This window comes from Prinia subflava, chromosome 12 (genome assembly GCF_021018805.1).
Source record: "Prinia subflava isolate CZ2003 ecotype Zambia chromosome 12, Cam_Psub_1.2, whole genome shotgun sequence".
NCBI lineage: Eukaryota > Metazoa > Chordata > Aves > Passeriformes > Cisticolidae > Prinia > Prinia subflava.
Window position 1 is genome coordinate 5,203,999 of NC_086258.1, and position 12,673 is coordinate 5,216,671.

General features: G+C 48.7%; 1 protein-coding gene across 3 annotated transcripts in view; it reads left to right on the forward strand.

Moving 5' to 3' along the window:
- COL27A1 (collagen type XXVII alpha 1 chain) overlaps positions 1–12,673 on the forward strand; it is a 138,311-nt gene that overhangs the window by 110,995 nt on the left and 14,643 nt on the right. For all 3 annotated transcript variants that reach the window (XM_063410124.1, XM_063410121.1, XM_063410123.1), the window contains 4 exons: positions 7,073–7,126; positions 7,248–7,355; positions 8,250–8,303; positions 8,557–8,610. In XM_063410124.1, coding sequence (XP_063266194.1) covers positions 7,073–7,126; positions 7,248–7,355; positions 8,250–8,303; positions 8,557–8,610 — 270 coding nt within the window. The remainder of the gene's footprint in view (positions 1–7,072; positions 7,127–7,247; positions 7,356–8,249; positions 8,304–8,556; positions 8,611–12,673) is intronic.

Here is a 12,673-nt window from a genome sequence, read left to right on the forward strand (position 1 = left end):
TGGGGTCACCCTCTGAGCAGAGGAAGGAATGGAGAACACCAGGTTTGGTGTGCAGGGGAGGGCAGTGTGTCAGTGGTACCAGGGAGATCCTCACACCCTTAATCTTAGGGAGTGAGTAGTGTTACTCCAAATCCTGCCCTTGAACTATGTGTTAGGAGTAGATGCACAGGATGGTGAAGTGGCTTGTGCAGGAGGTCAGGCAGTGGCAGAGGGGGCCCAGGAGATCACAACAGGCCAGACCCCTGCCCCACAGCCTGTCCCTTCCAGCAGCTGCTCTATCAGCAGGGCCAGTTCCTACACTGGAGCCCAGTTTCCAGAGCTGAAGGTGTTTGCACTTGGCCCTGGTGTGTCCTTGAGTTACAGCCCTGGAGTTTCATTACTCGTGCAGACCAACACCCAGGAAAGCCATAGGCAGGTGTTTGTCCTGCATCAAAAACCAAAGGGAATAAAGTTGCTCAGAAATGCAGTCGAACATGCTGAAAACCTCTGCTTGGAGGAGTATGAGACCAAGAGGCAGAGCAGAGGAGCCACAGGCCTGGGATTCTCTTCTGGGAATCTCTTCCCCTTCTAGAAGCAGCATGATCATTCCTGGGCACCTCTGCCCATAGCTGCAATCAGCTTCTCTTCCTGTTTTGTTAATCAGTGCTGGAGGCCACAGGGTCAGCCTTTTCTGAACACCCCCCTAAATCAAGAGGCACATGCTGGATTTTGTTCTTTGGGTGATATTATTGTTTGAGACTTCTTCCCCCTTTTTTGCTATTCTGCTCTCTGTGACTCAGCCCACCAAACCCACTGAAACCTTTGGAGCAGACCAGGGTTGCCTGTGAGCCCTGTGCATCCTACAGGGAATCACAGAGCTTTCCCAGCCCCGAGGGAAGCGCTGCCTGCAGCACTGAGGCTGCTCTCTGGCCCTCGCAGGCTCTGCTGCTGGGGAAGGCAGGCTGATCCCAGCTGGTCTTTGTTTAGAGTTAATAGGAGTCAAAATGAGCCAGAATTTGAAATAAATCCCATCAACTTGGCACGGTTTCTTTCCTGACTCAGACGAAGGAGACACACTTTTTGGGCAGTTGCTCCAAGATTCCCCTCCTTATTGCAAGAGAGGATTTCATTCCCCTCCTCTTCCACAACCCCAGGGCATCTTTGTCCCTCAGAAGGAAAATATTAACCCTTAGTGTCTGGGGGAGTGTCAGTCAGAGTTGTGCTGCCCAGGTGCTCTCTCTGTTCTTTTCTTTGGAGCATTTTTGTTTCATTGTGTATGAAAGCTTCCCAGCTCAGTGGGGATGAGGCCTTGCACTTTTCCTACACTTCCCACTCATCCATCAAATGTTTTAGTGGCACCTTTGTCTCCTGTGCTTTCTTAGAGATGAGGAAGTAGAGGCAAAGAGAGTGGGGAAAAAAGGATTTTCCCAGAAACAACAAATTAGTGGCAGTTCAGAGCTATCAGACTGAACCAGAGCAGCTCAGAGCACACAGCACTGCTCTGTGCATAAGTCTCTGCTGCCTTACACTGTGACTGCTTAGGAAAATCAAGTTAAATAGGTCTCGTCCTCCACAAAACCAAAAGCAGCAAGTTTCAGAGCAACAGCTGCATACAGATAAGAGTCTGCTCTTAAGCAGAGAGTTCAGGATACACAATTTTGGGTTGGATTCCCATTTTAAGCAGAGGAGCTCAGCTGAAAGCAAAGTTACAGCGACTCTGGCTGCAGTCTTGCCATCCAAGACCTTTTCATAGCATTTCCCCACTTTGCTGTTTCTTTGAGCACATCCAGCCAGCTCTACCTGCACTCCCCACTCGGGTTTCCACAAGCAGCCCAAGAGCCCATCACTTCCCAGTGCTCCCAGTGAAACCCTCTGAACCTCCCAGCACAATCAGGTCTTTCTTCTCGAGAACAGTTGAGTCTTTCTTCTTTCCCCATACTCATTCAGGAGCTGCTGCCCTTGTCTCCTCCCCTTCCAGACTACTGCTAGGCAGAGTGATTATGAAATGTGTTTCTTATAAATCCAAAACATTTATGTCTTCAAATGCCCGGCCTAAATAATCCCACTAATTTCCTGAGTGCTTGTGAACTGTCCTCCATGGGGGGAGGCTTCTCTCGATCAAAGTTTATTAAGTAGAGGTTCTCATATGGAGACATTGCTGAGCAGTAGGAAATTATATGGGGCTTTTTCATTTCCCTTTAAATGAGCTCACTGGCTGGGCCTGGACAATATGGGCATGGTCATCCTATGGTTCATGCTTCCTACCTTTATTGCTGCTTTTAGTTTTCCTGCCCTTTTTTCATCCAGTGCCTCAAACTATCACTTTTTTTTTTCTCTGTCACTATGTCACTTTTTTCCTTTGCTCAGTAGCTGTATTCTGGTGGTTCTGTTTCTTCCTGCCTCATTTTTAGGAGGGAGGAGTGACCTCAGACCTTCACTCAATGACACACACACAAAAAAAAATAGTTTGAAAATATGCTCCTGCTCCACAGCAGCCTGAGGCAAGCTTTGGGAAGCTCTCCCACCAGTTCTGTGCCCTGGAGAGTTTCCTTCCTGTGCTGTGCTGCAAGGAAGGCAGGAACATATTTGCCCTCTGGAATGCCAAGAGCCAAAGCAGGATGGGTGAGTCACATCTCTGTTACCACTTCCCCGACCCATTGCCTGCAGCAGGAGCATCCCTGGGTGTGGGGAAGCTTGGGTCAGGATTTTAGCCCTGTTTGTTGTTTGGCTCTGTTCAGGGCATATCTCTCTGCAGTTCATTCAACTTCCTTGTTTTGTTTTTCTGGATGTTGTTGTCAGAACATAGATTTCAACTGTTGATGTCTGGAGAATTTAAAGCTGAGCTGCTCATCTATTTGCTCCCACTAAATGTTGCTGTTGTGCTGGGCAATAGATCTGACTTTTCTGTCAAGGCCATCAGCAGCTGGAAGTCTCTTTTTCTTTTTCTTTAAAAATTAACCAATTTGCATTGGAAAATAAACCATTCTTCTTTCCCTTAGGGGAATATCTATGGCTACACTAAAAAAAATCCTGGTAAATCTGTGTCCTTACTGAAGATGACAGTGAAATTTTAAATATGCTAGACCTAAGACTATATATTTTTTTTTTTTTTTTTTTTTTTTTTTGCTTTCCTTGGATATTTTGGCATAGCTGAAGGTATGTAACTTAATAAAATTGCTACTTTCCACTGTCCCTGGTCACAAACACCATCATCATCTGGAGGTATTGATATGCTTCTCTAGTGAAGAATGCGGCATATAAAGAGAAATCACCATTTAAAAATAGTTCCACTGATGGAAGAAGCTTGGAAAGAAGATGTATTTTCTCAGCAAACCAGTAACCCAAAGCATGCAACAAAACGTGTACAAACCCCAGGAACAAAAGCATGGAGTGTTCAGTGCCTTGGCACAGTGACCCAACTGATGTGAGTCCAGCAGAGGGAACTTGGATTTCATTATTTTGATGTGCTGGCTTTTGTACATCATCTGCCCTCACTCCTATCTCTGCTAAAGAGAGAAGAAATCCTAGGAACCTTAGGAACTTCACATTGCAGTGAAAGAGGTACCAAAAGGTGCTGCATCCCCGATGTACTTTGGGGAGAGCCTGGATGAAGATATGATCTCATTGAGTTTTATTTTTATCCTTTTTTTTTTTTTTTCCTGTCCTGCCCCTGATTTTTTTCATCCCTGGACAGATGAGTCAGAAGAATGGAGAGAAAAATGATGGGACTATTTTCGAAGGCTACCAAAGTTGTTGCTGGGCTTTTTCTCCCCTGTGCAATGCGTGGAGTGTGGCAGTGCAGTGATTTCTGGGAACTGTGCAAACCCCTGCCTATGTGCCCTGGGAACATCTGGGATTGCAACAGCAACCACATCTGGATCATCACAAGTAGAGATATCACATATCTGGGAACCCCAGACAAGTGTTGAACTGCCTCTAAATTCATCTGGGCAGAATTCCTGCGCAGTTGGAGAAAGCATATCCAGGAAAATCAGACACATGGTAGGCTTCCCACTCACCAGCAGAGCTTGCTGGCCAAAGTCCTAGAAAGCGTGCTGGGAGAGCACAGAAATATCCCTGACTGATAGAGCTTATTCCTCTCGAGGAGGTGACTCAGTAAATCAAAATCAGAGCCACGTCTCTGCCGCTGGTGTCGCCAGCGTGGTTTGACCCATTTTTTTATGCCAGCCAAGCTCTTAACCAGTGGATGAGAGTCAAGAACAGCAAGGGAGGCTTGGAACAAGGTCTCCATGGCTTCCTGTGAGTGACAGCTCTTCTCACTGTCACTGACAGGAGCTGGTGATGCTGCCAATGTTTTTTTCTTCAGCAATGGGGAAAGAGCTGCACCCCAGCTGGAGCAGATGAACATCCCTGCTCCGTGAGGCCAATGCGTCACTAAGGGAAAATGGTACAGGGAGTTTATTGGAGCCCATATCTGTGTTCACATCCACCACCAAGGGAAAAGACAGGCTGAGGGAACCCTGGGAAAGTTTGAGAAACTGTTTGTACATGGCACAGGCCCACTGTGGATTGAGCTCATTTTTGCAAGCAGGACTTGGACTGTCAAAGTTTGGTTTTTGTTGTTTACCCTCTCTCGGATGACTCTTGCCCCTTTATTTGTACTTCATGATGGCAAGTGCAAGCAGGAACTTGAATGCTGGCAGATTTTAGGAGCAGTGTGGAAATTTTGTGTCTCAGATGGGAAAATTTAAAGCCTAAACTTTATTCTCAAAAAACAAAGACATTTTCCAGTGCAAGGTAGAATCAAGTTTCTGTCATGAAACTTCCATGGGAGATGTATCCTGGTAGAGGGAGCCAGGCTGTACTTCAGACTCTTCTGAAGTAGCTTTGAGATCCTCATGACCTCCCCATGAACAGGAGCTGCCCTGCTCAGTGATAAAGAGTGTATCTCATCAGTGTACTGGTATCTGCATTTTTTACAGACAATATATCACATTCTCAGCCTGGGGATGGAACCTTTGCATGGAAATCTTTGTTTCATGAGCTGCCACAGCACTGCAGTTCCAGGAGCACATCTGAGTGTGCAAAACTACTCTGCTGGAGAAGACCAAGGGCTTGGCCATCACTGGGCTAGGAACAGATGTAGCTTTAAATGGACTTTCTTCCATCTGCAGGACATATCTACTGCTTGTGCTTCCACAAGCTCTTAAAGCACAGTCCAGGGAGACTGATGGAAAAACACTGTGCAACTGATTAAAAACCCCAGTTGTCTCTTTATTCGGTCACCTCTTGTTTTGTCAGTAAAGTTTTGTGAGGGATTCCACAACTCCCTCTCCGAATTTTTAAGCCACAATGTGCCAGGGCACTGCTGCAGAGCAGGAGCTGTGGGAGTTGCTGTGCCTCAGGTGCTGAGTACCAGGAGCCACAGTGAGCTGCTGCAGAGCTGGAAGGGTCTGCCCATTTCTGATGCTTTCATTAGTGAGGATTTCTCTGTACTCCTGTCAGAAGTGTAAATCATGGGGGTGATGCTGGAGCCTTGGCACCCAGCATCTACTGCGGCTGCTCGGCATCTGTGGGAAAGCAGTTCCAAAAGTGATCCCTTGGAAAGGGGCAGCAAAAAATAGCACACACAAAAAAAAAGCCTGAGCAGTGTGGAAGAGACACAGAGCAAGGCTCATGTGCTCCTCAGCAGGGACCTGCCCTTTGTGAAGCCTAATGGTGTTGGCAAGGTGAACTCCTGAAATGTTTGACTTAGGTAAAATGGAGCTGTTCCCCCTGGGGAGGGGAACTGGCACAATCCTTTAGGGTTGGGATAAGTCTGAATTGCTCCTTTGTGTTCAGAGCAGGCACTTCTGAGGCCCATGTTTCAGATCAGAGTGAAAAGCCCCTGATATGTCTCACTCTCTAAGTTGCTTTTATTCAGCTGAGACTGCAACACCAACCATGGTGAAAATTATACCTTCTTAGCTGGGAGGTGGGGGAGCAGAGGGACAGATGTGGTGCTGGTGTGGAGATGCTGTTGAAAAGTTTGTCACAATTGCCAAAAAAACATGAGTTATTTTCTTCAGTTCTACTTTTTGCTTCTCTCTGTCAAATTTAAAATACTCTGTCTCCCTTGCAGCCAACAGGGTCAAACAATGGAAAAAATGAGCTCCCTGAGGTCCCTAGGGAGAGGCTGCTGTATTTAGCTGCTCATCACAGCACATTTCTGTGGTGTGGGTGCAAGGAGGGGCAGCAGGTTCTGCACCCACACTGGGTTCTGAAAGCAGCTCAGCATTCCTGTCTCTGCTTGCCGTGGCTCCCACCTGAAGCTTTGCATCCCACTGCATTTCTAGAAGCCTGATCAGTAGATTGTGGTTTCTGTGTGTGGCATTAATATAGAGGCATTGGGAGGGGGTTTTCACTGCGAGCAGGAGGTTGTGCATGGTAGGTGGATAGAGAATGAAACCATTGCCTGTTTTCACAAGGTAAAAATAAGGAGAGGTGCTGTGGAATCAATGGTTCTATTGGTAAGGTCCTAAAACTGTATAAAAAGTGTTGATACCTAATTTAGTGCCAAAGTTGATGAAGGATACAACTGTTGGTAGAGTAGTGGTGCAGAGATGGCAGCTCAGGTGCGAACCAGAGGAAATCTTTTGTGGGAATCAGGGTAAATGTGTTTTCCACATTTCAGCCCATTCTGTAGCAGAGGCTGGGTAGGTGCACTTCTGGAGATCCTTCTTTTGCACCATGTGAGACAGATGGACACATCTGATGCCAGTTTTCCATGACCCACCTGTCTTGAAGGTGCGATTTTAAAGCCACCATCATCAAAATTGTCACAGTATCACCTTTCAGCTGTGTTGCCCAATAGTCACCTGAGCACAAAGATCTTCCCACCTTTAAGCCATGAGTTTTCCTCCATGTGTTGGAGCAGCTAAAGGCCAAACTCAGCCATAGCCCAGCTGTAGCACCTGTAGATTGTGGTCTGACCTGCACAACTTCCTGGCCTCCTTGTCGGCCCCCATGGGTGGGTGAGGATGCTCTCAGGTTTGTGTGTGCTAGGGAATTGTTTGGGAGTGGCTGGTTGGGATGCCACTTCTTTGCTTTCCCATTCCAACAGCCTTTTTTTTTTTTTTTTTTCCTCTTCCAGGGACCAGAAGGGAAACCTGGAAAACAGGGGGAAAAGGGCAAGCCTGGCCAGAAGGTAGGAACATCTTGTTCTGAAAACACCACAGCCTGTGGCTCTCCCTTGCATTACTCATCTCAGATATTTTCCTGCAGAAGGAGTTGTGTCCTGCACTGATGTCAGTGTCCTTGCTCTGCAGGGCAGCAAAGGCTACCAGGGGCAGCTCGGCGAGATGGGATCCCCAGGGAAGCCGGGGCCGAAGGGGAACCGAGGCCCTAAAGGATCCCGAGGTACCCTGGGACCGATGGTGAGAAGAGCTCTGCAAATGGTTGAACTCCACACAGAGAAACCCGACTGGCAGTGGTGGGCACGGGCCTGAATGGAGCAGGGAGCCCAGCAGAGGCCTCAGGGCACCGAGAGGGAAATGCTGTTAGATGGAAAACGCTGTTTATTGGCCAAAAGATCTTAGCCCTTGTTCCAAGCAGCAGAGGGAGAGCCCATAGGGGTGGTTGGGTTGGTGCCCCGTGAGCCCAGCTCACGTTGCATCAAGGCCATTCTTCACAACTCCCCAGATAGGCTGAGATTGCTGAAATATTGGGGATTTTTCCTCAGCTGAGTGAGCTGATAAGCTATTTTTTGCTAAGATCTTCCCCTTTGAGACTGCACACTCATGGCAAGAGCTGCTTCCAAGTCGAGCTGTGTTGTTACAAGGAACTCTGCCTTGGATTTCTGCCCTGTTTCTACACCCACTCTTGATCTACTTATCTAAAACACTTGGAGCAAGAAAAAAACATAGCATGGGAAAGGGTTTGAGCTGGGTACTGAAGGTGAGGCTTCCAGAGAGAACAGCCATGGTATGGCAGAGAGGGGAGAAAGTTGATTTGCTTTAGGCACAAGAGACAAATGCATTGGGACAGCAGTGGTGTGTAAAAGTACCTCTTGTGCATTACAGGCTGGTTAGGAAACTTCTTGTACTCTATCTGATAGAACTTAGTGTAAAATCAGGAGTTATTTATGAACTAGGAACAGTGGGGATATCTCAGAGCAGTGGCAGATGAGTGATGGAGTGATGGTTCTGCTGATAGAGAAGGACTGGCCACACTCCCACAGGGTGCTGAGCTTTGCCTTGAGCCCAGAGCATCCTCGTGTCCTGCTAACACCATGGGCTGCTCTCTCAGTCCCTCTGTCTTTGCCTCTCCAGGGAGCTCCAGGGAGGATGGGTGCTCAAGGGGACCCAGGCTTAAAGGGTTACCAGGTAAGGGTTTTATTTCTATCCCCCAGCTTTTATCTGTTCTTAAACGCAACAAAACTGCCACTCCAGCATGCAAATTGTTCTTGAAATGTGATGTATTTCTGACCTCGAGTTTAGTTCTTTGTCAAGTCTCCATGTGCACCACCTCCAAAGCTGGTGTGCACCACCCAGGGCTCTGAGCTCTGGCAGGGAACCAGGGAGGGCTGTGAGCCCACAGCTCTGTCCTGCCTCCTCACGTGCTGTCTGCTCTCCACAGGGACATGCAGGACCACCGGGGCCCATTGGACCACCAGGGCCAAAGGGGGAAAAGGTAAGGTCGGGGGGTTTGGCCATTCATTCCCCCTTGAATGAGACAATTGTCCCACTGCTGTGACTCCCGTGCCATCTGCACTCTCCTCACCCTGTGGCAGAGGAGCCTCCTGCACCACACAGCCCCTCAAAGCTGCAGCCTTGCCTGTGCCAGTCAGTGCTGGGACACCAGTGCCACCAGGCACCAGGTGCCCTTGTGCCAGAGGCCGAGCCAGCCAACCTGAGCCCTGGGGAGGTGTTTTTCCTGCATCTGCAGGAACACAGCTCAATCCCCAAGCCAAAAGCAATCAGCCTGGCAGCTTTCTGTGATCAGGTCAGAATAACTCCCTGCACGAACGAGCCGATCTTCAGCTCCCGGCGCTTCTCCTCTCCGTGTTCCCTGTGCCCCTCCACAGCCCGCTGGCTGCAGCTGCCTGACTCAGAGCCCTTTCCCCGGTGCTTTCCCCTTTTGCCGAGTCAGCACAGCCATAACCAGCTCGGGCTGGAGCAGTGACTCACGCTTTAATGGTTTCCTGCCGGCTCCAGGGCTGCCTGGCGCTCCCAGAGCTGATGGTGTCCCTCACATGCCTTCCCAGAGATGCTCCCTCCCTCCCTCCCGAGATCTGGCTGCAGAAGGCTCTGGGGAGAGCTCATTGTGACCTTCCAGTTCTTAAAGGGGTTGTCTGAAAGAGGGGAGCAGCTTCCCACAATGGGCAGTGATAGGACAAGGGGGGATGCTTTTAAAACAAAAGTGTAAAGGTTTTGGTTAGGTGTCAGGAGTTCTCTGCTCAGAGGGTGGTAAAGCACTGGCACAGGGCTGGGCTGCCCTGTCCCTGGAAATGTCCAAGGCCAGGTTGGATGGAGTTTGGAGCAACCTGGTCTGGTAGAAGATGTCCCTGCCCATGGCAAGGAGTGGAACAAGATGGGCTTTAAGGTCCCTCTCAACACAAACATTCTGTGATTCTCCCTTGGTGTGCAATGATGCTGACAGAGTCTGGTCAGTCGTGAGGTCCCCAGGAAGAGGAGAGATGCATGAACTCTTTCTGCTCATTTTCTACTCCCCATCACCAGGAGAGCATTCAGCCTTGCCCCTGCACACAGCTGGGAGGGCAGCTGTAGTGCAGAGAGGAGTTTCATTGCTTATAAAATGAGTTTATAAGGAGTTGCCCTTCAGCTCAGGCTCCTGGTGTCAGGATACCCTGTTCACACCATGCTCTGCCTGAAGATTCCAACCCAGGAACCACTGAGGCACAGGACAAGCTCTTGGTTCCACTAGGACATTAACACACCTCAGAAATTTTGCTTTGGGACTGAACGGTGATCATTGCCAATGGTCAATGCTTCTTCTCTCATTTCCTGCTGCTGAAACACATCCATGGAGGAACAGCTGGTGATGTTCCTGCTGCTCCCTATCTCCACTGCTGCCTTGCTGAACTTCCTGGCAAGTGTTAGACAAGCACAACCAGCCCAGGATGATGTGAGAGCTCATGACCAGGCACATTGTCAGCTCAGAACTTGCTCTAGAGACTTCTTACAATTCCACTGTTCAATCTTGAGCATCTTGAGCAAAAAGTCATGAGTTGTGACTAGCAAAAGCAAGGTCAGCCATTGACCCTGCAGCCATTGAGATGTGCAGATATGTATGTCTATTGCCTAAATTGCAGCTGTAGTTTTATTTGAAAACATCTGAAGTTGCCATCTTGAAAGCTCCTTTAATTTCAGTAGGAAATGATCCCCAAATCATTCATGTGAAGTGCTCAGTGGAGCATTTTGCACTTCACCAACAAGATGTTGCTCTGCAAAAGGACACTAGAAGAGCACTCCATGAGTGGATCTGGTGTCAAAAGAGCACAGCACTGTTATGATAAACTAATTCTACATGCAAGTATCCAAGCTGATGCCTGATGAAGCCACCAAAGTGTCCAATGAACGCTGCTAGGAGCAGTCAGCTCTGTTAATGACCACTGACAGCTGGATCTCCTCACTCATGTTCTCCTGGAAGGCCAGTGGGTCTGCTGACACCAGAAGAAGGAGATGCTGAACCAGGAGAGCACAAAATCATGTACTGAGCCTCCAGCACCGTTTCCTGCAGCATCCAGGTGCTCCACAAAATCTTCCATCTAAGTGTTCCTACCCACCCTCCCTCATCTCCTAAGAGTTGCCTGGATCCCAGCCTAAAGACAGACAGATTCCTTCCCTCCAGACATCTGTAACCTCTCACAAGTGTGTGAACACAAGAATGGAAGCCTGAAAGTGAGAAATAGAGAGAAAATGGAAGTGGGACCGTGAATGCTCTGTGAGCCTTAAGTAACATGGTAAATGGAGCCGTGCTGAAGGAGGAGGAGGATGTAATGGTGGGGAAGGTCTTCCCTTTCTCAGAGAAGAAAGTGGTTTGGTGAGAGGCACTGCTGTGGAATTCTGGTCCCTTGTGCCATCCCAGCCAGCTACTCCACCACATTTCATACATTTGCAGCTCCTCAAAGAGGCCTTGCTCAGAGCAGACGCCTGCTCTTGGCAGCTGCTTAAAGCAGTCCAGATGGGATCCTTTTAAAAATTACAAACTGGTGTATCTCACTTTGGGACAGGAGCCAACAACAACAAGCCTTCCCTTCTTCTCCATGCATTTTCCATTTGTATCCTAACATGTTTACTTTGCTGCCCTTTACTCTAACTTTTTTCACTGCAACTTTCCGAAGAATTAGCGCAGACCTTTCATCTCTCTCTCAAGCAGCTGAGGCACCAGGAAGCTCTGGAGGAGCTCGGTTTCACAGTCCTAGAGCTGACCAGGCTGCAGGATTTTCTCAGGCAGGAGACAGAGAACGAGGTGGGGATTGGCCTCAAGGAGAAACAAAGCCACAGTGGGGAGAAAGTCTGTGAGTGCTGATGCTCTTCAAGGGTCCGCAGAATGAGGAGCTTTCTCTGGGTTCATCACACTCAGCTCAGCTCCCAAGTGGCAAAGGTGGGCACATCCTGCTTGGGAAAAAGCAGTCAGTGCCAACACCTCTGCATAGTAACAGACACACTGGGATGAGTTTATTTTTCCCTGAGAGTTTGGAAATGGTGGCTTTGTTTCCATTCTAGTCAACATTCCTTAGATAGTGGCTAGAAAGCAAACCAGTTGCCAGGTATTTTGCTGCTGGCTTCCAGCAGCAAGTTCAGTAGCACTGGAAACCCTCAGCAGAGCCTGTGAGGGTTTGCTTCCCCCCTCTCCTCTCTGCCACCCAAGTTTCTCTCAGAGGCAGGCAGGCTCACCAAGAAATTCCCCAGGTGTCCTTACTATCAGCAGCTGCAACTCCAACAGGAGAGTAGCCCAAAGAGAACGGCAAAGAGAATTGTAAATACACCAGAAAGGGCTGGTGTAGCCCTTGTAGAATTACACAAGTCTGTGAAAAACTTGGCTCTGCAATCTTTGGAGATTTGGATGTTCAAGGCTTCTTGGAGCACCCAAGCACCTCCAATACAGCAGCTCCACTGTGCCAGAACCCCCCAAACTGCATCAAAGGAGCTCTGAGACATGTTCATCCTAAGGAGCCAAAGTGCCAGAGATTGCTATGGAGTAGCCAAAAACTGGAGGAGCTGGAATCCAGCATTCTTCCATGGGGAGCAGAGAAACAGCCATCTCTGAGCTAGACTCCAGAGAAAACAGGACATTGTGACCCTGCGTGACTTTCACAACAGAATTTAAAAGGATAGTGTCTCTGTTAGGTCTTAAGGGATCTCTCTGAGGATGTTTTAGAGAGACCTCAGTCATAAATAAGACGGGTGATGTTATCCACCAGCCAAACCATGAGCTCTGAGCTCGTGCTGCGGAGCATCCCTGCAAGGAGAGGAGTGTGTAAGAGGCTGGCTCACCTGGCTGATGGCAAAACAAGCCCACAAGGGTGGCACACAACCAAGGAGCCCATCCAGACCACCCGTGCTCCCACGACAGCCCAGACAGCACTCAGCGAGGGTGGGGAAATGCCTGATTAAAGAGTTTGGTTCAACTGTCAGCAATAAAATTCAGAGGCAGAGAGCTATTTCCCATGTTGTCGTAATTACATCCTGCTTGTTCAGTTTGAGGAGTTGTTGAAAATAACCCTTTG